The sequence below is a fragment of the Mauremys reevesii genome, linkage group 10 (assembly GCF_016161935.1).
Source record: "Mauremys reevesii isolate NIE-2019 linkage group 10, ASM1616193v1, whole genome shotgun sequence".
Taxonomy (NCBI): Eukaryota; Metazoa; Chordata; order Testudines; family Geoemydidae; genus Mauremys; species Mauremys reevesii.
The window spans coordinates 60,752,496-60,779,101 of NC_052632.1; the positions used below are offsets into that span (position 1 = coordinate 60,752,496).

A 26,606-nucleotide genomic window follows, 5' to 3' on the forward strand; every position below is an offset into this window, starting at 1 on the left:
AAATTCCCTCTATTGCATTGCCTTAAAGAGGAATGTTATAACACCATACTAAACTTCATTGACCTTATAAGAAAGAAGCAAACCAAAGCTAATAGCTAGTGTCAGAAACAAAATGAGCCATATCTAAATGCTTATGTTGCAACCAATATCACAGTATTTGAGAGTCCAAGTCTGTTACCAGAAGCAGTGACCTTCCACATGGTAATTTTGCATACTTAACCCCTGCACCTCAGTAGCAGTGGCAGATTAATGCACGGGTCTACAGGGCCCAGGCCAATTTGGGGGCCTCCCGCAGGAACCTGGGTAGAAAGGGGGGGGGGCACCAGCAACATGGCCCTATCCCCTGCTCCTGGTCTTCCCCCCGGGGCCCTGCCCCTCTGTTCCCTCCCCCGGCCAGACCAGAAGTTGGAGCTAGGCTGTGGTAAGAGCCACCCAAGGAGCCTGGGGCTGCTATGGGAAGCTCTGGACCCTTTACCTGCCCTGGGCAGAGGGTCAGGATGCTCGAGAACAGCCCCGGGTCCATGTCCCTATCCCCAGCATTTTGATCTATGTTACAAGAAACCGTGTGGTCAGGGACCACAATTTCCTTCAGTATTGTTGTAAGTGGTGAAAATGTGCTGTGGGCTGCCATAAGAGATGCAGCTACCTGAAAAAGATCATACTTGAATATCTGAACCTATTTTAAAAGCCACAGTTGCTTCTATTTGAATGGGCAATCTAGAAAGCAATAAAGCAGGAAACTAGTTGGCTAATACAATGCAACACAAGGAAAATGTATCTCAATTTCTTTATACCATAACTATAAATCTGGTCCCAACACACTGAAAGACGCCATATTTGTGATGTAAATGCACAAGCACAAAGCAGCAGACTAAAAGGTTTCTGTTGGATCTTGACCTCTACCTTTCATGTGTAGACAAATCCCTAATCTGGAATAAGATAGGGTATGAATTTAAAGAAGATTATCTACTTCTGATCAACTTCATTTGTGGATGCTCTTATTCCGGAATAAATGTGCCTAATTGTGAATTATTTTAATTCACTACCAAAGTGGATTTAGGATAGATATATTTAGGATAATCTCAGATTTAAATTTATAAATTTGTCAGACCATATTACAACATGGTACTAGACTGAAAAGATAATAGAAACTGGAGACTGGGGGGGACAAAATCAGAGAGAAGGAACTAGAAAGGAGTGGATACAAATAAGGTAATTTGTATGATGTGGCACATCTACTCGGTGCCACAGGTACATATTTCATGTTCTAAAATCACTAAACAGGATATAGTGAGACGTGACAAATGGGATGTTGGTACTGCACTTGTGTTCTGTACATGTTAAAAACCTTATTTTGGTCACAAATAAGTTCTAAAATGGTCATCAATGCAGGGCCACTAAAGGTTATAGAAAGGCAAATTATTATTTCTTTTGATTATATTATATAAATTTGATAAAAAGGGTACCTCTCCACGGCCCAAGACACCATTTACAATTTTAAGTACACAATTCCACTCTGTTTTCTGTTTAGCCAAATGCATCATCCACTAGACAAATTATAAAACCAGATCTTTGTTGCTGTAGATGGCTGATGGTTATGTACAAGAAAACATTTGATTTTCAGTTCAGCTGACCTTAGTGTTGTCAGTTAGAGAAATGTTTTTATTGGTAAACTAAGAAATATTAATAAAAGTCATATTAGGAAAGAACAACCATGGACCGCTATCAGACTCTTTTCTATACCTTTCTAAGCTATCCTTAATTTACCTTTACACAAAGCAAAATACTTTTTAGCAGAAATGTGGAAAAGTTTTATTAAGAACTTTGCTATATCCTACAAAATATTTTAAAGTTCTGACACTTACCCAAAGGATTTTGTTAGCTTTTTAGTTCCTACTGGTTTGTCACTGTGCTGAAGTTCATAGAAAACTCTCTGCAATGCTAAAGGAACACTTTTGGATGAGTCATCTCCTTCTGTGGGCATCATGTACACAGCCTACAAAATATTTAGTTCAATTAGTATTTAAGAAAATGTGTTTAGTGCTCATATTGTTCAATTCATCACTTGTTCCTGCTCAGATTTGTTTCATAGACCTAATCAATTAACACAGCAGAATAATCTGGCACAAATCTCCTACTGTGGTTTACTGTGAAAACTATTACTTACCTTATTTGTGGTTCTCCAAAGCATGGTAGATAAAGAAAATCAATTGATTATGCTCACTATAAACTCTTCTAATCATTTATAATTTTTTTAAAAAGTAAATGTACTGAAGAGTTCAATAATTCCTTTAAACAATGCACCATACACTTTATGTCCATGAAATCATCACAGTAGGATTTGACATATATTGTACAATACTACAACCTATTTGAAAATGACTTTTTTTCCAATTTGTTAGAATTTTTCCAATTTTTGATAGAAAACTATGTGAAGGTAGAAAGGACAATAACAAAAGCGTGTGTGTTCAGTGAGGCACATCAAAAGAGGCTTTGGGGATCAGTGCTAGATCCATTCTTATTTAACATCTTCATTAATCATTTGGAAGAGGGAGTGAACAGCACGCTAACTAATTTCACTGATTACTCTAAACTTGAAAGGGTCAAGAACAACAGAGAAATTATAAAAAGGACCCAAAAGGGATTAGGAAATATGAGCAGGCAATGCGATTCAGTTTAGAAAAATGGAAAGTACTCAGGGAAAGATAAAGGACAGTTACCTGTTCCATAACTGGCATTCTTCGAGATGTGTTGCTCAGGTAGGTGCTGGAAGTTTTTCCCGTAACAGTACCCGTACGGTGGGGAGCATCGCTGCAACCCCTGGAGTGGCGCCTCTATATCACGCGATAAGGGGAGCTGCGCACTCCCCTCACCCTCAGTTCCTTCCTGCCAGACAACTCCAACCGAGGGGAAGGAGGGCTGGATGTGGAATACACCTGAGCAACACGTTTCGAAGAATGCCAATTATGGAACAGGTAACTGTCCTTTCTTCAAGTGATTGCTCATGTGTATTCGACAGTAGGTGAATCCAAGCTATACGTGATGGAGGTGGGTAGGAGTTTAAGGGTTTCCGGGATGGAGTACCGCCCTACCAAACCCGGCATCATCCCGTGTTTGGGAGACGATTGTATAATGCAAAGAAAAGGTGTGGACAGAGGACCAGGTGGCAGCTCTACATATGTCCTAGATAGGGATGTGAGCTACATAGGCAGCCGATGAGGCCTGAGCTCTCGTAGAATGTGCCTTAACAATAGGCGGCGGGGGAACCCTGCCAGGTCATAACATGTGCATATGCATGAGGTGATCAAGCTGGAAAGGCGCTGGGTTGAAATTGGTTGCCCCCTCATACGTTCGGCCAACGCCACGAACAGCCTGGTTTGGTCCAGGTAAAAAGCCAGCGCCCTACGCACATCTATCCTTGTGGAAGACCGTATACAGGGGTTCCGAGGACAAGGCCCTAAGCTCCGAGACATGACGAGCTGATGTGATTGCAACAAGGAATGCTACCTTCCATGACAGGTGGGACCAGGAACACGTGGCCAAGGGTTCAAAGGGAGGACCCATGAGGCAGGATAACACTAGGTTTAGATCCCATTGGGGACAGGGGGCCTGGCATATGGAAATGAACGATCCAGGCCCTTTAAAAGGCAGGAGGTCATATGGTGGGAAAAAAGACCGAGTGGCCCTGTACCGGGGGGTGGAAGTCCGATATGGTCGCCAAATGCACCCTGATGGAGGCGGGCGCTAGCCCTTGGGTCCTAAGGGACAAGGTAATCGAGAATGAGTGGGAGCGATGTGGACAATGGGGAGGTTCCCCCCCGCCCCGCCCGCCTAGAGAACCTGTACCATTTGGCTAGGTACGTCCATCGTGTGGACAGCTTTCTGCTTTCCAACAGAACTCATTTGACGTTCTCTGAACACCTCTCCTCCTCCTCATCTAACCACGGAGCAACCACGCTGTCAGGTGAAGCACGTCCAGGTTGGGGTGGAGGAGGCATCCCCCTTTCTGGGAGAGGGGATCTGGGCAAAGCGGCAGTCTCCGCAGGGGAGCCACTAAGAGTTGCACGAGGGTCCCGTACCAGTGTTGACGAGGATGACCTGCGTCCTGTCTGCCTTTACTTTTTGCAGGACTTTGCCTATTAGAGGGAAAGGTGGAAAGGCACAGAAAAGTTGGACCGACCACTGAAGGAGGAAAGTGTCCAAGATCGCCCCCCTTCCTGCCCCTCCCCTGGAGCAGAACTGAGGGCAGCGCTGGTTCTGATCAGTTGCGAAGAGGTCGACTCGGGGAACTCCCCACTCCCCGAAGAGCTGTAGGATGACCGCCCAGTGGAGTGACCACTTGTACTGGTGGGAAAAACCCTGCTGAGGTGATCGGCTCGCACGTTGCAGACGCTGGGTAGGGGGAAGGCTCGCAGGGAGATATCGTAGCCTATACAGAACTCCCACAGGTTCAGGGCTTCCAGGCATAGGGCCGAGGAGAGCATTCCTCCCTGCCTGTTGATGTAATACATCGCAGCCGTATTGTCCGTGAGGACTCTGACCACCTTCCCGCGAAGGTGCCCACTGAAAGCTACGCACGCCAACCGTATTGCCTTGAGCTCCCTGACGTTTATGTGTAGGGATAATTCTGAGGCCGGCCATCTCCCTTGTGTTTGAATGCTCCCTATATGGGCCCCCCCAGCGCAGGACCGAGGCATCCGACACCAGGTCTAGTGAGGGGGAGATTTCTCGGAAGGGGACCTCTTGCAGCATGTTGCGTGGGAGGGACCACCATTGAAGGGCAGCAACTACCTGGGACGGTATCATGACAACCTTGTCCAACCCGTCCCAGGCCTGGGAATACTGGGAGGCCAGCCAGAGCTGGAGGGGCCTCATTCTGAGCCTGGCGTGGCGAACCACGTATGTGCACGCCGCCATGTGTCCAAGGATCTGAAGGCACGCCCTCACTGTCATAACGGCGTAGGCCGTGACTGAGGCAACGAGACCGCTGAGGGTCTCGAACCTGTCTTGGGCAAGAGAGGCTGTGGCCTCTAATGAGTCCAGTAGCGCCCCTATGAATTCTATGTCCTGATCCGGAACTAACGTAGATTTGGTCTCGTTTACCACTAGGCCGAGATCTGTGCACATGGACAGGAGAAGTCCCACCTGGGCCTGCACTTGGGACCAGGAGGCGCCTTTGAGAAGCCAATCATCCAGGTATGGGAAGATCTGCACCCCTCTCCTCCAGAGGTAGGCTGCTATCACTGCCACGCATTTGGTGAAAACCCTGGGACCCATGGAAAGGCCAAACGGAAGGACTGTGAACTGGTAATGGTCCCCCACTACCAGGAATTGGAGGAAGCGCCTGTGCCCCTCAAATATATGAATATGGAAATATGAGTCTTGGAGGTCCAGGGCTGCGAATCAATCCCCCCGGGTCCAGGGAGGGAACGACAGAGGCCAGGGATACCATTCGGAACCTGCAGTGGACCATAAAATTTTTGAGATCCCGTAGGTCTAGGATGGGTCTGAGCTCCCCTTTTGCCTTCGGGATCAGGAAATACCAGGAGTAGAAACCCCCGCCCTGGAATTCTACCAGTACACTTTTTACTGCCCTCAGGCAGAGGAGGCGTGCCACCTCCTGGTCTAGGAGATGGGCGTGCTCCGGGTCCCCGAGGCTCACCCGGGGTGGGGGGTGGTGGTGTGAGGTGAACTGCAACATGTAGCCCTTGGAGATAGTGTTGAAGACCCACTGTTCCGACGTTATATGGGACCACTTCACGTGGAAGGCAGATAAATGGTTGCAGAACACAAACTTTATTAACTGGGGGGCTTCCCTGGCAACAAGCCCGGTGGCCCCGCCGCAAAGAGTCACAACTGCCTCTTTCCCTGCCTTTTGCCCTTCGAGGGGCCTGGCCGTGGGGCCGAGCGGGACTGACGTTGGGACCTACGCCTCTGTTCCCTTGGTCTCTTGGGAGGGGGACTGTAGCGGGGGAGCCGAAGCCTGCAGCCTGGGCTTGTCCTTTGCCAGAGGGACGTACAGGCCCAAGGTTTGCAGGGTGGTGCGGGAGTCTTTCATCCCATCAGTTTGGTCCGTGTACAACCTTTCCTGTCAAAGGGAAGGTCCTGCATCAAGGACTGGGACTTTGCAGAGAAGCCACCATGCCCTGCGCATAGATATGGAGGAAGCCATCGAGCGGGCTGCCGTGTCGGCCACGTCAGATGCCGCCTGAAGGGCTGCTTTAGCCGCTGCCGCTCCTTCCTCTACCGGAGCCCTGAACTCCTTTTTGTCCCGCTCCGGGAGGAGAGGTTCAAACTTTGGCAGGGACCCCCATAGACTGAAGTCATATTGGCTCAGTAGGGCTTGATGGTTGGCCACCCTGAGCTGGAAACTTGCCAAGGAATAAATCTTCCTGCCAAACATATCCAGTCTCCGGGCATCCTTGTCCTTGGGGGTGGGTTGACAAGTGACGTTCCCGGTGGTTCACTGATTCCACCACCAGGGAGTTAGGTGCCAGGTGGGAATACAGGTACTTGTGGTCCTTAGCTGGCCAAAGTATTTTCTCTCTGCTTTTTTGGAGATGGGGGCCAAGGAAGCTGGGGTTTGCCACAGAGCAGTTGAGATATTGGCTACCCCCTGATGGAGAGGCAGGGCCACCTGCCCCGGTGCCGAGGACGAGAGCATATTAAAAAGAGAGTCAGATGGCTCCTCCATCTCCTCAGCCCAGAGCTGGAGATTGGACACCACCCGCTTAAGGAGCTCCTGGTGAGCCTTGAAGTCCTCCTGTGGGACGGGTGGCGGTGCCGTTATGGCCTCCTCCCGTGCTGGTGAGGGGACCGGCACGGTGCCTAGGGCATCGGGGGGTACTGGTGGATCGATGCCCAGGTCAGAGTCCGGGTGCGGTGCTGTCGGCTCGAGACCCGTTGACTTTTCCCTCTGCTGAGGAGGGGAGGCCGAAGGAACCTGGGATGCTCTGGCCACCGAGCAAGAGCTTGCCTGGGCGGGCATCTGCGGCCATGGTGCCCATTGACACCACTGCCCCTGTCACGGTGTGCTGTGCCACTGACCGACTTGGGGGCCAGGAGGCGCAGTTTGTTCTCGCTGAGCCGCACGACTTGAAGACGAGTGGCTGGGTGCCGATGCTGAGGTCACCGTCGACCATATGGTACTGTAGGAGTGGCGAGAGCGATGGTGTCTGCAACGGTGCTGTCCGCGTGACCGGGACGTCGACGACAAGGATCAGTACCCGTCCAAGGAGCTGCTTCTGTACTTGTGCCGGCGGCCAGAGCTACGATGCTTTGGTGCTGGAGAATCTCAAGAGGAGTCCTGCGTGCAATGTCTGGTAGAGCGGGAACTTGAATTGGAGTGTCTACGTTAGTGGCGTCGAGATCGGCTCCGGTAGCTGCGGCGCGAGGAGGAGTGTCAGCATCGTTTATGCTGGTGCCTGCGTCCCCGGTTGCGGGGCGTGGAGGAGCCCCAAGGCTCCTTCGCGGGCGGCGAGCCAGTCAGCCTGAGCTGGGTAGAGGGCTGGCGCGAGCTGTGGGAAGACTGCGTCGAGTGAGGCGGTGAGCAATCCTCGGAGCAGAGACTGTGCCGCGTCGGGGAGGGCTGTTGTGCTCCCAGTGGTGGCTTCCCTCGAGACTGGGGCCCATCTCAGGTGGCGCCCCATGTAGCGGGAGGGTTAAGATGTCACGCGCGGCCTGTGCAGCCTCCGGAGTCGACTGTATCCTCTCCGTAGGGGAGGCACACGCGGACGGAACCGGGCTGCTCCACTCAACGTGAGTCGGAGGCCTGGGTCCTGAGGGGGATCGTGGGCTGTCCCTCTCCTTCTTAGTTCGGGGCTTGAATGATTTGCAGATCCTACAGCGCTCACTTACGTGGGTCTCACCCAAGCAACAGATACACTGAATGTGCGGGTCGCTTCTTAGCATACAACTGCGACAGGAGTCGCACAACTTGAAGCCTGGGGCATGCCCCGAGCCCAGACAACTAACTGGAGAAAACTATTTAACTATTGGAAGAACTGTACTACTAAGGTTAACTAGAGAAGCTGCAGCAAGGCTGGAGCACAAAGTTCCGACTGCCTTCACTGGCAGCAAGAAGGAACTGAGGGTGGGGGGAGTGCGCAGCTCCCCTTATAGCGCAATACAGAGGCACCACTCCAGGGGTCGCAGTGGTGCTCCCCTCCATATGGGTACTGCTCAGGGAAAAACTTCCGGCACCGGTGCACGTGGCGAGCATGCACACCTACTGTGGAATACACCTGAGCAATCACTTGAAGAAGAACTCCCAAATACAGATATTAAAATGGGGAGACAAATTTAGGAAGCATTAATGTTGAGAGAATAGGGGCAATAGTAGAGAGAAAATTAGACAAGTGCTTGTAATAGGATAGGGCCACACCAAAAAAAAAAGCAATTTTGGGCAGAAAAATGAAGAAACATCACTTCAAGCAGCAGGTACATGATAGACTGCATTCAATTCTGGGCAGCACAATAAAAAGGTGTAGGGTCTTGTGATTAAAGCACTGAACCAGGATTGAGAAAATCTGGTTCAATTCCTGGTTCTGCCACAGACTTCCTGAGCAACCTTGGGCAAGTCACTTAATCTATCCTGTGCCTCAGCTCTGCATATGTAAAATGGGGCTAATAATATTTCCATATATAATTAGAACATTGGCAAGGCAAATTCATTCATGTTTGTGAAGCGCTCAGATACAGTGGTGACGGGAGCCAGATTAAACAAATTAAATAGATTAGACTGATACAGACAAAATAAGGGAGTCTAGAAAAGAGCAACAAAAACTGTTAAAGAGTTGAGGGACCAATTAAGAAGATTAGAAGATCTGAGGAGGTAACAGCAAAGGAGAGGAGCCCAACAACAGACTTCAAATATACATAAAATGTAAATATTTAGCAGGACCAGGAATTTAACATGCTACAATGAGGAGAGTAGCAGTAGAATAAGTAAGTAATGGGATAAAAATAATACAGGATAATATTTCTGAATTCTGGAAAACTTCTGGACAGTGAATCTATTAGACTGTGGAATAGTCTCCACAAGAAAGTGAAAGGCCTATCATACTGGATACAATAAATGATATTGCAGATAAAAATTACGGACAAGCAGGCAACAGTATAAATATGCAGCATGATTCCACACTATTGTGTCCCCTCTTCCAGTTCTGATTTACATGATCTGAGTGTATGGAAGAGGACAACTCACCAATTAAACTCCATATCATAGGGAAACTATATGTAAATCAGCATCCTGATGGTAAAGAGGGACTATTTGGCACTTTTGTGCGGTAAACACAAATCATCAGTACTCTGCAGAGTCTCCACCCCAGCACTAGAAACATTACTGGCTAATGTGATATATGCCATCATGTGCCAGCAATGCCCCTCTGCCATGTACATTGGCCAAACCGGACAGTCGCTACGCAAAAGAATAAATGGATACAAATCTGACATCAGGAATCATAACACACAAAAACCAGCAGAAGACTTCAACCTCTCTGGTCACTCAGTAACAGACCTGAAGGTGGCAAATTTGCAACAGAAAGACTTCAAAAACAGACTCCAACCAGAAACTGCTGAGCTTGAATTGATTTGCAAATTAGATACCATTAACTCTGGCTTGAATAGAGACTGGGAATGGCTGAGTCATTACACTACTTGAATTTTTTTCCTTATGATAACTATCCATACACCTCTTGTCAACTGTCTGCAACTGACCATCTTGATTATCACTACAAAAGTTTTTTCCTGCTGATAACAGGTCATCTTAATTAATTAGCCTCTTAGAGCTGGTATGGCATCTTCTGTGTGTGTGTGTGTGTATACACACACACACACACACACACACACACACACACAGAGTTACAGACAGTTGACAAGAGGTGTATGGATGTACACACACGCACTCTCTTCTAATATGTTCCATTCTATACATCCGATGAAGTGGGCTGAAAGCTTATGCTCAAATAAATTTTTTAGTCTCTAAGGTGCCACAAGTACTCCTGTTCTTATTACTGGCTTAGCTACTTCAAACAAGATGACTAGTTATTCTGCTTTCCTTTTTCTTTCCAAACCAGCTACTGATTCAAAAATCAAGAATAGTAGTTCAACAAATTTTGCATCCAGTTACTTCCACCAATTCAGTAATGTAATCTTCTTTATAAAACTCTGAGAAGGAAACATGTACTTTGGGAATGGCTGTGATCCAAACTTGATAGTAATTAGCAATGGTATAATTTATATGCCCAGGTCATAGCACCTAAAATTTTCTGTAAAAGTATCTAAGTATTTATACTACACTTTTCATTGGTACCCAAGTACCTCACAAAGTAATCCCAGAGAGAGAAAGTTCTGGGCAGGGGTTCTCTACCCTCATCACTCAACCAAAAAGCTGTATTTTCTAGAAGCATTAACCCTGCTGTCCTGGCCAAATTCCAATTCAGGTATACGTAAGCCAGAATTCTTGCTCTATTTTCAACTGCATAAGTTATTTTTCAATTTAATGTTGGGAGCAGAGAGCTCAGCACCTTGCAGGTTCAGTCCATATGATTTATCCTTGTGCAAAGGTAGTAAAAGAAACAGATCCATGATCTTGAGTCTTACATATTACAGGCTCATAATATTAGCAGTGATTCATGACACCTTTTTAATGTCTACGAAAACCTCCTTTTCACAAAGCACATACAGAAAACTGGTGAGATATGGACTGACACCAGTCACACTGTTTAACCAAAATAAAATATCTATATAAAACCCAATTTTATTAAATGCAGTGCAGACAAATGTAAGATAAATCACCAGAACTAGTTTATCAAAACGTGCTTTTGGGAAAAAATATAGATATAAACGCACACAATATTTAGACAGTGTAAGCGTATACATTTCCCTCCCCCAAAAAGTGCATACTAGGGATTCTACAACCTATCCCAATACTTACATATCCTTATAGTTAGAAAGTTTTTCTTAATATCTAACCTAAATCTCTCTTGCTGCAGATTAAGCCAATTACTTCTTGTCCTACCTTCAGTGGTCAACGAGAACAATTTATCATCATCATCTGCTTTGCAACAATCCTGAACATATCTGAAGACTGCTATCAGGTCCAGTCTTTTCTCAAGACTAAATATGCCCAGGTATTTTAAACCTTTCCTCACAGGTCAGATTTTCTAAGACTTATCATTTTTGGTGCTCTCCTCTAGGCTCTCTCCAGTTTGTCCAAATCCTTCTTGAAGCATGGCACCCAAAACTGGATATATTCCAGAGTAGGCCTCAACAGTGCCAAGTAAACTGGGACAGTTACTTCCTGCGTCATATATACAACACTCCTGTTTACACCCCACAATGATACTAGCCTTTTTTACAACTCTATCATGTTGTTTAATTGTATTCAATTTGCGATCCACTATAACCCTAGATCATTTTCTGCAGTACTAATGCCTAGCCAGTTATTTGCTATTTTGTATTTGTGCTCTTGATTTTTTTCCTTCTTGGGTGTAGTATTTTGCACTTGTCTTTATTAAATGTCCTTGTGTTGATTTCAGACCAATTCTCCAATTTGTCACGGCCCTTTTGAATTTTAATCCTGTACTTCAAAGTACTAGCAACACCCCACTCCCACCCCCCCGCCCAGCTTACTGTCATCCATAAAATTTATAAGCACATACTCTACTTCATTATCCAAGTCATTAAGGAAATTATTGACTAGTAAATACCCAGGACAGACCCTTGCAGGATGCTACTAGATAAATCCTCTGAGACTGACAATGAATAATTGATAACTACACTTTGAGAACTTTTTTTTCCCCCCAATCAATTGTGCAGCTATCTTACAGAAATTTCATCTAGGCCACATTTCCCTAATTTGCTTATGAAAACGTCACGTGAGACTGTGTCAGATAACTTACTAAAATTAAGATACATCATGTCTACTATTTCCTCCTAGCCACTATGCCAATAACCCTCTCAAAGAAGAAAACTAAGTTGGTTGGGCATGATTTGTTTTTGACAAACCCATGTTACCTAATACTTACCACCCTATTATCCTCTAGATGCTTACAAATTTATTGTTTGGTAATTTGTTTCAGTATCTTTTCAAGAACTTAAGTTAGACTGGTCTAATTCTCTGTGTCCTCTTTGTTTCCCTTTTAAAATATAGGTACTATGTTTACCTTTCTCTTGTCCTCAGGGACCTCACTTGTCTTCCATGAGTTTTTGAAGATAATCACTAACAGTTCTGAGATTGGGAGTACTTGTGGCACCTTAGAAACTAACAAGTTTATTTCAGCATAAGCTTTCGTGGGCTACAGCTCACTTCTTCAGATGCATAGAATGGAACACACAGACATGAGATATTTATAAATACAGAGAACATGAAAAGGTGAAAGTATGCATACCAACTGGAAGAGTCCAATCAATTGAGATGAGCTATCGTCAGCAGAAGAAAAAAAAACCTTTGAAGTGATAATTGAGATGACCCATAGAAGGTGTGAGGAGAACTTAACATAGGGAAATAGAATCAATTAGTGTAATGACCCAACCATTCCCAGTCTCTGTTCTGAGATTGCTTCAGCTAGTTTCTTAAGTACCCTAAGACGAATCTTTTCAGGCCTCCCTGACTTGAATACATCTAACATAATATTCTTTAACCTGTTCTTTCCCTATTCTGGTTTGTTTTCTTCCCTCCTTGTTGTTAATATTAACTGTCTTAAGTATGTAGTCACAATTAATCTTTTTAGTGAAGACTGAAGCTATTATTCCTATCCTTCATTCACATCAGGATAATTTCCTGTTGCGCCTTTAATATTGCCTCTGAGAAACTGCCAGTTCTCCTATACTCCTTTTTCCTTGGGACCTTACCAATCACTTTTCTGAGTTTCTTAAAATATGCTTTTCTGAAGTCCATCATCCTCATTCTGCTGCTCATTCCTTCCATTCCTTAGAATCAGGAAATCTATTATTTCATTATCACTTTTGCCCAACTTGCCTTCCACCTTCAGATTTGCAACCAATTTCTTCTTGTTAGCCAAAATCAAGTCTAATATATATACACATACTTATACTATATATAAACAACCACATTAAGTATGACAATATCAGACTTAAGCATGAAAATTTCCAGCTCCCTGATAAGTCAAAATTATTGACAACAGGCCTCAAAACGAAAATCAGGACAATTGTCTTTTAATAGTGCTGAGTGCTCCAAAATCAATAGAAACGGTGTGCTCAGCCCTTCTGAAAAATCAAGCTCTGTATATTTATTTCATTCCATTTTCAGAGGCATCTATGGAAAGCAATTAGTTCCTTTTTATATATATATCCAATCATTATGCTGATTGATAAATTTGAAGTAAATTCAAACTGCCATTGACTATATACATTAGTATATACTTTGTTAAATGCTAAATGTTTCTATTAAGACACACAAAGTGGGTGAGATAATATCTTATTTTACCAACTTCTGTTGGTGAAAAAGACAAGCCTCCCAGCTACACAGAGCTCTTCTTCAGCTACACAAATCTGACTTGAAGAGCAGCTCTGTGTAGCTTGAAAGCTTGTCTCTTTCACCAAAAGAAGCTGGACCTCACCCTCCCCCCAGCCCTTGTCTCTCTAATATTGAGACCAACACAGTTACACCACCACTGCAAACAACAAATGTTTCTATTGTATGTTATCAACGTGATATTTAATTTATATGCTTCCCTTGCTTTTCCCCTCTGCTTGTGTAATTTAGGATAAAATCAGCCTATTACTCAAAGTTCAGTCTGAATTTCCAGCCCAGATAAACAATCTATATATCTTCCCTCATAATCCATCTCACTGAAATGCCCAGTTCACTCAAAACTCTGAAAAATTTGCCTCAAAGTCAAGAAATAAGGCATTTAAATACGTTCGGCAAACAACAATCTCAAATTAAAATCTGAGATGTTCCCCCTCTGGGGATGAATGCAAGAGAATAGTAAAGACATGTGGGGACAAAGTCTGAAAAGAAGAGGCACATAATCAGGTACTATGAAGAACACATATAAAGAGGAACAAGAAAAACTTATACAAGCGAGACAACATTAAAGGAAAGTTTAAATCTTGCTTAACAGAGGAAAAGCAAACACCATGACAAGAAAGGGGAGGAAATACTTCATCCTTTTTTGTGAAATCTCAGGCAAAGTAACTGAGTAACAAAATATATTAGATGATGACAAGGAAAGGGAGAGGTCAAAGCAGAACCAGATCAGGAAGGAACAAACCTAAATCACTTAGGCTGAAATTACAAACATTCGTCTAAGGCCCTAAGGCGTGATCAAGAGAATTAGCACAATGCTTGAAAAAATTACTATTATGTTCTAGCTGGAGGACTGAACCTATTAGCTAGAAGCAGAGACAGAACACTAGGGTGGAGAGGCTCCACCAGTAAGATCCAAGGGCAAAGACTTTGTGAGAAGCTCTGTCCCTGGGCCTTGTTTAGATGATGATGGTGGGTTCGGATTTAATCAGACATCTCCCAGCCACAGGCCAATACAAAAGTTGAAAGTTCTTCCCCCTCTAACTGCTCAAGGAGAGGAAGTGCCTTGGTCCCTTGCCACACCTTCTCAGCCTCATGGCTGCTGTTCGGGGGGATAGGGTCTCTGCCATTTTAGACTGCTGTTGGGAAACTGCAGGTGGGGAAGGAGGAGGGGAGAGGGAGGAAAAGGGAAGAAAAGGTCTTTTCTCCATTAGCTTTCCCTCAGGCTCCATTTTAGTATCTGACTCCCCATGAGTAACTCAAGTACTTGCCTTTCCTAATGCTCACTGCTTTTCCAGTTGGATTATTGAGACAATTTCATTTTTGTTCACAGGATTCTGACCAGCATCAGTAAAAGCAAATAAAGTCCTGTTAATTTCACCTTGCTCAGAACACTACATTAGTTTTCATGCAGTGTACATAAAAACTCAAAACAAATTTGCTTATAAAATAAAAACTTGAATTCTGTAGAAATTGATGGGCTGTCTCCAGACTAAGAATTTTTTTCTGGTGAACAATGGTAGGAAGAAGACTAGAAGAAATACAAATCTGTACCATTCACAAGTATTTCTGGTTGGTTAAGCCAGTTGGCTGAAGATCGGGACCAAAAGGAAAGAGGAGTGTCCAAGAGATTCCAAGTGGATAGTGGCCAATAAGTAGCGGGCCAAGAGCCCCTATACTTCTCTTCCTGCTACAGGAGGTCTCTGAGTCCTGCCAAGGAACGTCAACATGCTACGGCACTGATGATGGCTGAGAAGCTGGTACTGTCTCCAGTGCAGACATCAGCCTCCTGGCTTGCTCAGTCAGGTTCTGCTTGCATCTCAAGTCCCTTGCCACCAGTGTCATGTTCTTACAGACAGAACCCCTGTCCTAAATGTACCCCTCTCCAAGGTACAATAAACACTACATGAGGGGGATCACTATTCAGAATAACCCCTCCACACGATGGGCAATGTTTAAATCCTGGTGAAGGCATTCCACCAGAAAACTACAGCTAAATAACCAAACTGACCAACCTACGGTACCTCTAATAAACAACTTACTAAACTATTTGCAAGAAGGTCTCAATGACAGAGGAAAAGGGGCAGTGTGAAGAAATACTACCTAGAGCGCTTTGACTCTAGCCCTGAGCAGTGAGAAGTAACTGATGGGACTTGGGGCAGAGCTGCCCTTCTGTAGCTAGGGGAGGGGCTATAAAACGAAGGGTGTGAGTGCCACCCCTGCAAATACAGCAAGGCAAATTTCTCTGGCTTTGATGTGCTGGATGCGCACGCACACCTGAGTGGAACACATATCTGCAGCCACTCGAAGAAGATAAAATTAACTGGTGTATCATGCAAAAACAATCCAAGTATTCAGAGGCATGTGTTCTATTTTTGATACTATGTTACAGAACAAGCCACACAGTGCAGAAATAAAGGCGAGAGAAACAAAACCACAGAAAGCAGTGGGGTCCTGGTCCATCACTAGGGCTCCTGGGGACTATCGTAATACTATTATTAATAGTAATTAAAAAGATTGGAAAATAGGCTATATCATAAAGGAAAAACTGAGCTGCCAAGAGAGAATATGGAATCTTCCATCACTGGAGATATTCTAAGTTAGAGTACACACTTTTTTGTGGATTGTTGGAGAATAATAATTTAAATTTTATCTATCTATCAAAGCAGCAAAGAATCCTGTGGCACTTTATAAACTAACAGACGTTTTGGAGCATGAGCTTTCGTGGGTGAATACCCACTTCGTCGGATGCAATCATGTCCCAAAGTGGTAGTGTAGGGATATTAAAGAAGGTACCAACAGTGATTCCCCCAAGTGACAGTGACCCCCCAGTTTCACCAAGTACAAAAATCTTTTAGTTCTTCTGTTAAAACTAGTAAGCTCCTGTCTGCAGAAAATATTGATTGTATCTGTCCTGTGAAAGATACTCTATTACTATGTAAAACTTACAAACAAGTTAATTGACTTTGTTCTTGATGTAAACACTATGCTAGCCTTAGGCTGTAATTGATACAATGTAAACAAACAGACCCCCACCTCTGTGATTACAGGGCCGGGAGTCTCAGATGAATTAACACACCCCCCAAAAGTGGTGGAGACAGTAAATTAAAATATGGTTAAGATATGGAATGTATGTTGATGAATGCTTGATGTGCATGAATGGTTAGGGAGGTGCCAGCCTAGAAAGGGAGTATCCATTGGCCAAAGAATGTGTCAAGTGGACCACCAGACAACCCCCGGAGGATAAACTGGGATCACCCTGGAAGGATGAGAAACACAAACGTTGGACAGTGTGAAGCCACCAGGAATGTGCCACTTTAGACAATGTGGAGCCACCAGGAATGTGCCATCTGCTGATTGAGTCAGCAACAGCAGGATGAAACAGCTCCCGTAGACTAACAGGAATTAATTCCTATAAGAATGAACTCCAAAGACTGAGGACTGAGTCTCTGGTTCTGCTGCCAGCCTCTAGGAGCATCAGGTGCATCTGACACAGACTCGGCTCCATCCTCATCACCAAGATACCTAGCCAGTAACTTGGCATGAGCAACTTCTAGGCTGGCAACTATAACACCTATACAGAACTTGAATAAATGATTGTGTGAATGAATATATACATGTGTGTGTGTGTTTAAGGAATAAGTAGTAATAGGAATTAGTCAAACAGCATTGTTTACTTTTATCTTTTGCTTTATTATTATATTTACAATAAATGTGGCATCTTTGCCTTATCCCTCTTAATAAGATCCTGCTGGTTTTTATTATATTGGTATAACAGTAGGATATACTAAAATCAATGGAGACCTTCCCTAGACCAAATTATTTTGAGTCAGGATTTCTTAATGCAAATAAACCCTTGCTAGTCAGAAGAGGGTAACACTAATTTATTCAGCAAGTTTAAAAAAAAAAAAGTAAGGTTTTGTTATCCCAGGCACTATTTCACTGTACTAGGATTACATGCTATATAGCATTTCCATGTTGCTTTCTTGAGGTATTTATAAGAATAAATATTTTGCTAGCAAGAGCTAGTTTTCTTTTGATAAGACATTTTAGAATATACAAGCAGACATGCAAAAAGAAAATGAAGCGTGTAAGCAAAAATAATGCACTGAAGTCAAAATTAAATTAGTTTAAACCTCCCAAAATTTCTGGTCAATACTGTTTTAGTACCACCATTACGTAAGGGAAGATACTAGCTGTAGCTACCAATAATTTAGCTGCACTATATAAAAAAACAGGAAGAATAAATGAACACATAAGCAACACTGAAAAATAAATGTGTGTAACTTGTGAAGCAAAACAGAAAAGATTATTATGAACTGTTTTAAAGAATGAAGTCATTAACAGATATATAGACTTTATAAAGAGGTGTGTGTGTGTGTGTGTGCGCGCAAAACATTGAAAATTATTCCTTTATCTTACCTGCTGCAAAGGGCTAAGTTAAAGTCTCATTTTCCTAAAACAAACTTTGGCATCACCAACAAATAAAGCAGTACAGCAACGGATCCTTAACTCAAGCCTTGGCATGTATAAAGATATTTAGCTTATTTTTTAAAAAAGACCCAACCCAATAAACCCATGTAAACACACGTAAGTATTAAGACAAGTTCTCAGATCTGGCCTGATACAAGTCCACTAAAACTGGATTTCTATTACCAGAAGTTAATCAAACTGCAGTTTATCAGGTTTGGAGTACACTAACTACAATGATGTTAAGTATCAGAGGGGTAGCCGTGTTAGTCTGGATCTGTAAAAGCAGCAAAGAATCCTGTGGCACCTTATAGACTAACAGACGTTTTGCAGCATGAGCTTTCGTGGGTGAATACCCACTTCGTTGGATGCAACAAACGATGTTGTAACCACCTTTTCTAGCTACTTGACAAAGCCATTTGTTTACTGAGTTACAGAAAAAGGAGCTAACAGAGAGGTGGGAACCACTTTGAAAAAGCAGAATAATGATCAAATTGGGCTATTGTGCTCTGAAGTTTTACAGAAAGGAGAGGATTCTTTTGAAAAGGAGAAAACAAAAAATGGTAGTATGGGGGGAAAAATAGGGTGGAAAGCTATTTAAAACAAAAGCTATTTTGAAATATATCATTTTTGCTATTTAAATATTTGAAATGAAATTACAATACTATTTAGTTACCTTTCGTAGCTGATTTGTGAAAAATAAAGTCTGTAATAAACTGTTCATGTAACAGGTTGCTCCCTGGTTCTTTAACCCAACATATCCCGTGTGCTTCTTTGAATCCCACCTGCAAAGCAGTTAATGGTTAAAACTACATTCGATTATATATATAAAAAACTTAACTATAATGCAGATATATTTCTACAGAACATTTGTTCTAGGGCAGTGGTTCTCAAACTGTGGGTTGCAACCCCAAAGGGGGTCGCAATTCCATTTTAATAGGGTCACGATGGTTGACTTAGATTTGCTGGGACCCAGGGCCAAAGCCCGAGCCTCATCACTTGAGGCGGAAGTCTAAGGGTTTCAACCCTGGGCAGCGGGGCTCAGATTACAGGCCCCCTGCCTCAGGCTGAAGCCTTGGGCTTTAGCTTTGACTGCCCCTCCGCATCCACGGCAGTGGGGCTCGGGCTTTGGCCCCCGCACCCAGGGTGGCGGGACTAGGACAGGGTCAGGCCCTGGGGTTGTGTAGTCATTTTTGTTGTCAGTAGGGGGTCGCAGTGCAATTAAGTTTGAGAACCCCCGTTCTAAGCTAATCAGCTCTATTAACAGAAGTTATGTGCTCCTTAGTATTACATTCTGTCTAAATAAAACAGATTACACATCACAACTGCCTGTCACCACATGCTCTTAGGATTCCAATACTTCTATAAACAAAGGGATATTCTTGTTAAATTTCCTTTTTTACGATTTTCTGAAGGCTCCCAGAGTGACAAGCATTTCATTAGTTATCTTTATTTAAAATTCAATTTTTAAATTAAAATTTGCAGTTCATAGTAGCAATCTTGCTGAAAAGTGGCATCCAGTAGTGTAAGAACTCAGCATCAGGGAAGGCAGTTTTAAAACTTAAACAGTAAAGCAGGATTAAAACTAGGTGTTCGAACCACTGATGGTGGCAACCACACATTAACACCAAGAGTTTCAAGACCACAATGGCAAAGACTGTAGGTAATTTTAAACTGAAAAATAAAATTAGTTTATACATACTGAAAAATGTTATGCACCAAGTAAAGTTACAGAAGGTTGCACTGAGCAACACAGGTGGAGAAGCTATTGGCACAAATATCTCTATGCAGCTTTCGAAACATGGGTATATTTCCCTTGAGATGCTTCATCAATTAATTCTGAAAAAGTGCTTTGAGATCCTCTCATGAACAGTACCATATATTACTAATAAAATTAGATAGTTCAACTGAAACTCAAATGAATGTTCTAAAGGTTGACTTTTCTGTACATTGGTTTACTATGTATTTCTACTCAAGAGAGGGGTTTTTGTTTTGTTTTTAAAAGATACTTACGCCACTCCATGTGGAGCATCTGCTTGAACATAGACTTCAAAAGTAACCTTGTCGTCCTCTATAAATCCTTTTTCAGGATCAGTAACTTCCTATTAAACAGAAATAAGAATATGAAATTTGCTGCAAAACTATCTTCTGAATCCTACAATGGGGAATGTCGTGAAAAACCCAGGCTGGATATTGCTCAGAATCTGCATATTTAAGTAAGCAACCATCTATAGAGTTCTTTTACTCAATAAGCTAAAAAATTATTGAAGGATACCAATTAATCTCTAGGACACTGAGCTCAAAGTATTGAAATAATTTTTAAATGTCTCAATGCAAAATCTTGTTTCTGGCTTTTATAGTTTTTGCAACAGTATTTCAATTCCCTGTGGATAATAGGATCAGTAATCAAAAGCTTTGTTTTGACTTAAAGCAGTTAATTTAGGAAACTATTCCAGGCAAAAGAGAAAAATTAAGGCCCCAGACTTCCATAATGCTTAAAAAGCTGTCTCAATTTAAGATGAACATTAAGAGTAGTATTAATTTAAAATGTCTGCACACATGCAGAGAACATGGGAAATGAGCAAGAAAACCTAGACTGCTCTTAAATGACAGTGATCGTGACCAACAAGATTTAAAAGAAAGTTGGTGGAACGATTTTTATTAAGTGAAGTTTTAGTAAAGATGGGTCAATGAAGGAATGATGGAATATTTATGTGGGTCATTAAGTCCAGGTAAAATAGTTAAAAGGAATATGCACTATGAGGTGCAATATATTAGCACTTCAAGGTATCTTCAGTATGAAACCTACCGATACCACAAGCATCATTCAGACACTAAGACAACACTTGTAGGAAGAAATTTAAAAATAAAGCATCTAAGGCAGTATTAGAAGATCAAGTGCATGGACTGGTCTGACCTCCCAACCCAATAACAGCCCATTATTATAAAACTAATATATTGTTACTTACACTCCATGCCATAAAGTTGGAAAAGCCCCAGTCATTCTCCTTATGAAAGAATAAGTGACTAATACGACGACTGAATGATTTTTCATCGTCCTTGTAATTTATTATCTTGAGAACTGCCTGTGCATGGCAAGACCATGACCTATAAAATTAAAAGATAACACTTGAAACAAATTTCAATTTTGTTTTCTTCAGTAATAGAAAACACTTTTACAAATTTTACTTGATACATCAAGTCCATATTTGTACACAGATGTCTACCTCACCTTTGTTCCTCACTAGATTCTTAATCTTGTTTAACTGCTGTCAGGAGCATTGTAAGAATTAATCTCCGGTTTTTGTGAGTCACACTGTACAAAGTTATGTTTGTTAAAGCCCCCATACTGTTTTCAGGAATGTGATTTTAGATTATGTCCCTCTCTGAGAGCAACTGCTACACACTGTCTTAGCTGATTCCTCCTAGGATTTTTTAAAGGATGACAGTGATTTCTCTTAAGCAATGTCAAAAGTCTTTTAGGAAAATGTTTGTTAATATTGCTACGAAATAGTAACCGAGAGAAAAATCGCTGTCTCCTGAAGTTTCTTGTCAGAAATCACTGTGGCTAACTATTCACATCAAGCATGGTATACCATACCTATGTAGGGTATGCGAGATGAAACACACTACTACTTCAAGAGAAAACGAAAACCAAGAAACAATGTGGAAGAGAAACTGCCATCACTCAGACTGAACCAGAAGTGGTGTGTGATATCATGTAAGAATGAATCCATTGCACTTGACAGGAAACTTGCTCCTCCACAAAGCAGCATGTATCAATGCAGTCTCAGGAGACCACCCAGCAAAGAGGCAATGGTTTCACCGTTTTTTTCCCCCTCACACACCCTTGCTGCCTCTCCCCCTTACCCCACACACACTCCCTATCTCAGAAACTCAAACTCTACAAGGTGAGGTATGGCTCTCTACAAAGTTTCCCCAATAAACTGGTGGGCCTGCTACTTACAAATCAAACATTTTGTCCAACAACTGCCAAAGGCTGGGGAACGTTGTCTCTCTCAACACAGAGAGTATCTTGTCTTTACAAATGCAGATTTCTTTTATTAGAGTGTCAGGTGAGTTGGTTTAATGTGCTTTGCCACAAATTATCTAAGGGATCATTCCCTTGGGGTGTGAGCCACTGCTTACTGTGGCTGACAGTGGGTGATCAAACTGCTAAGGCTGGTGTGGATAAAATCACATATTTATGATTCCTACTCTGGAAATGACTGGGTTTCCTCTTCAGGAAGCCATTACTTTTCTTGCTGGACAAGTTTACTTTTCTTGCACGGTTCTTCCCTCCTTCTGTTCAGACTTGGGGTGGCACTGAAGGTCTGAGTTCTCGAGTACAGCTGTATTCTGACAGGCAAAATTTATGAATATAAAGAATGCCATAGTCAATCAGACCAGTGATTCTTCTATTCTGGTATCCTGCCACTGACAGTGAGAAGCACTAGATGTTTCAGAGAAAGACGAAGGAAACTTGTGTAATGTACAATTATGAAATAACCTGCCCACACAAAGTTTCTTTCTAATCCCATGGGACTGTGGAAGGGCAGAAAACCATTGTTTTAAAATATACTAGCAACAAATGCTTTTCCTGCTTAATTTACCTAGCAACTGCTGTATCACAGAGATGGATTTATAGCTCAGATTGATTATGGGGATGTTTAGTAGCATTTTAGCACAAAATTGGGACAAATCTTCCTTTTCCAGGCCAGCAGGCTGGCAATGTTGTTGAGGCAGTGTGCTCCATCCTGACTGAGGGCTCCTCTCATTGCTCTGAGCAGTCCAAGAAAAGGATGGATGAGTTCCATCAGGGATTTCTGGTCAAGTAGGCCTAAATGAAGGATCAGCGTTGGGATGTGGGGATTTGAAGGTGGGAAGCAAAGAGTATATGAGAAGTAGAAAAATCTTCAGAGACTGAAAAGCTTGTAAACTTCTCCTTCTCTGTAGAAAAAACTAGATTAAATAATTTTACCAGATGTTGGTCTTGCAATACAATTAAATAATGCCATATATAAGTTTGCATATTAATTACTTAAAGGGTCTTACGTGGAATCAGATTCAGCATTGCACTGAAGAAAGAATCCTACACTTTTTTGGTGTGGTCTATCTGGGTATAGTCGTGGCATCACCATAATCTTCCATGGCAAATTCCGTACAAAGCAAGGAGGACTGAGGACTGACTCACTGAGCCTGTTGAAACGCTCAACTGTAAACTGAAATGTTGCTTCTGATCGCCAACTTGTGTCTGTAAAACAAAAATATAAGACAACAAAAATAGAACTTAATAATGTGAAGATATCCTTCACCCCACAATACACATTTCAAAAATACAGAACCAGGGGTGCATAAAGAAAAGTTTTACCAATCAGGAAGAATGTGTAACATTTTAAATAGTCACAAAGACTGTATTGTTACATAACCTGGTTCACGGCAGCACCTGCATATAAACTCTATCGTTCTCAAGTATGTCCGTGATCTCAGAGTACCTGTTTTTATATTGCACTTCTTCCAATAATTCCTACATCCTGATGACTTTTTCCCTGGACAGAAAGGCTTTTCCTTTCACTATAATGGCATGTAAGAGTTGGATCAAACTGTTGCTAACCCATCGATCCTCAGAGAAACTACAGCAGAACCTCAGTTACGAACTGACCAGTCAACGACACACCTCTTTTGGAATCCGAATTACACAATCAGACAGTAGCAGAAAAAATAAAAAGCAAATACAGTACAGTACTGTGTTAAATGTAAACTACTAAAAAATTATGGGAAAGTTATTTTTTTAATTTTTTTACAAGGTAAGGAAACTTTCTGTGTTTGTTTCTTTTAAATTAAGATGGTTAAAAGCAGCATTTTTCTTCTGCATAGTACAGTTACAAAGCTATAGTAAGTCAATGTTCACTTGTAAACTTTTGAAAGAATAACCATAACATTTTGTTCAGAGTTAAGAATAACCTCTGTTCCCAAGGTGTGTGTAACTCTGAGGTTCTACTGTAAGACATTATTAATGACCTCTTTGGCTAACTGATATTAAAAGATCATCTAGTAAATGAAAGTAACACACATTCCTGGGATTTTCAATCTCACCAGTGTCTTTGAGAATGCTGCAGAAAGCCTAAACAACAGAGTCCTGAAATAAAACTCTTTTCGGTAGAAGAAGTCATATATTTTCTGTGTAGCACTTATTCTAGAATGTGTAAGAGAATGCCTCTCAGCTTGGTCAATATCATGTAATGCCCCTGATTTATGAGAACAGGATAGAGCTTTTGTATCATGAAGTTAGTTTTTCCCTCACATATTTGTTCTGTCCTTTCAAATCCAGGACAACACTTACTTCACACACTTTTTATTAGTAGAAAAATAAAGAGTAAAATCTTCTTGAAGAAGTCTACATCCCTATACCTGAGGTGTTTGGGAAGAATCAACTGCACTGTCCATGTTTTATTATACCATGTAATGCAGGTGACAGAGACTGATAAATATGACCAAAAAAGAGAGATTTTATTAGGAAATATCCTTAATGCGCAAATTGCTGGCATGTATTTTATTTGTCGGATTTGTCCATGCTTTTAGTTAAAAGATTATTCTTTCCTGCCTTCATAACCATTTCCTATAGCATTCACGCAAAGTCAAAGCTATTTTAACTGAAGAGGAAGTAGTTTATCTGAGTATCAGCCTTCCTTGTTAGCTGTGGTCACAATTAGCCTCTTTTAAACCTAACTCTCTTTTGCTTGATTTATTCTGCTATGTACATATGAAAGATATAATTTTATATAAATTCTTTGAATCCCTTTTGTGCTATTTGGCTAAAGATCAAGAATATTTATTCCCCTCTCTCTGCAGCCTGTGCTACCATCTTCTCTAAGGCAATACTAAATAACCCTTTACTACCACCGGTAACACTCATTTGACATAACTATCAGCCAGTTATGGTTTCAGCCAAAATGCTTTCTCTTCTTGCCACCACACAGAGCGCAACTCTTTAACGTGGTCAGTATCCAAACCATTAAAGGTTTTATATGTCAAAACAAAATCTTGAATTACACTCAGATGAATCAGAAATCAATGCAGACTACGGATGTAATATGCACCCAACAGGAAATACCTGTAAATAAGCCAACAGTTGCATTTTGCACTAGCCGAAGTTCCCAACTAGTTCCCACGAACAGAGCATTTGCTGTTATAAAGGTTTGGACCAAGAAGTGTTACCACTGTATAAAACTTATAAAAGTTGTCTACAGCCCCTACTTGACTACTTAGCAAAACACATGGGGATCACAATGTGCACTCTACTGGAAATACCTGCTGGGACAGTTGCAGGTATGGCACAAAGTAATTTAATGCACTGTATTTCTCACAATGAGTGGTGCATGATAAATTTTAAAGATCATGCATATTATCACACTCTGGCAAGATTTAAAATGAACAGCCATCTACAACATGCTTATTTTTTCTGCTGATAGCTTTTGGGATCGCCAATCTTGAAGAATGACTACTCTAAAAAGGAATTCCCATACAGAAATTTAGATAGTTTATTTTCTCCATGGGGAAGCAATAACCCTTTTCCTGAAATAACATCATTATTAGAACTTTTTAAAATCAGTTTTACTAGAGCAGCACCACCCAGAGGCCCTAATCATACCACCATTGCGCTGGGCACTCTACAAATATAAAATAAACAACAAGCTCTGCTCACAATACTTTCATGTCATATTTACTTACCATCTTCCATGTCTTCTTCTGTGTTGTTGTGTCCATCGGCCATAGCTACATTCCCATTGATGACAGGATTTTGCGTAATTCTTGGTGGATCATCTGTATCTCCAGCTAATAAGAAAAAAAATTATCAGTAACTTATTGCTTGTTTACATGGGAAAATTTCAAAATGACCCTAAGCAATACCAGAAAAAGCACTCTTAGTCCGTATTCTTATTCCTGAATTAGTGTGTCCACACAGGGAGTTATAGCTATAATTATACCACTACAGTTCTGCTGGTAAATTTCCCTGTGTAGGCAAACCCTTATTGGTTAAGTGTCATACTAATGCATAACAGACTTAAAATTATAATTTAATTCCTAACAGATATATGTACTTTCCTATATGGCATTACACTTAGTAGTCCAGACAGAGTTTTATTAAATACAATACATATATATTTAACAATTTCTAAATGACTATTCTTAGGCCCTTTCAAACTGCATACAGTTAAAACTGAAGTAATACTGATTAATCAATTAACAGACACATTAATTTGCTCTAAGACTGCCTGAATAAGCAGTCTTATTGATTGCCTTTTAAAGAAAAAAGCAAGCACTATAGCACATGTAAGAGCATGTTTAAGATCTTAAGAATGAAAACTTAGAACATTTCATTAATATTTAAAACCATCCCTTTGCCAACTCTATCATTACCATTGCTAACTTGTGCTAATATAGTTGTTTGAACATATGCAGAGAATTTATGCACCTACAAAAATAAGGTCCCATGAAGTATAAGAAGTTTGACTTGAAAATGTGTGCCTTCTGATGAGATATACCAACACACTACCATAACACTGTTTCCATTCCTTTCTCTCCACAACATCTCCCCCACCCCCATATGGATCACTCACACATGCTAAGAGTTCATACA

At 41.9% G+C, this 26,606-nt stretch overlaps 1 protein-coding gene across 10 annotated transcripts in view; it reads right to left on the reverse strand.

The window, feature by feature from the left end:
• Positions 1-26,606, reverse strand: part of USP7 (ubiquitin specific peptidase 7) — a 145,284-nt gene that overhangs the window by 42,868 nt on the left and 75,810 nt on the right. For all 10 annotated transcript variants that reach the window (XM_039491151.1, XM_039491153.1, XM_039491154.1 and 7 more), the window contains 6 exons: positions 25,697-25,801; positions 23,021-23,219; positions 20,935-21,073; positions 19,979-20,067; positions 18,642-18,750; positions 1,866-1,996 (listed from right to left, as the gene is read on the reverse strand). In XM_039491151.1, the coding sequence (XP_039347085.1) occupies positions 1,866-1,996; positions 18,642-18,750; positions 19,979-20,067; positions 20,935-21,073; positions 23,021-23,219; positions 25,697-25,801 (772 nt within the window). The remainder of the gene's footprint in view (positions 1-1,865; positions 1,997-18,641; positions 18,751-19,978; positions 20,068-20,934; positions 21,074-23,020; positions 23,220-25,696; positions 25,802-26,606) is intronic.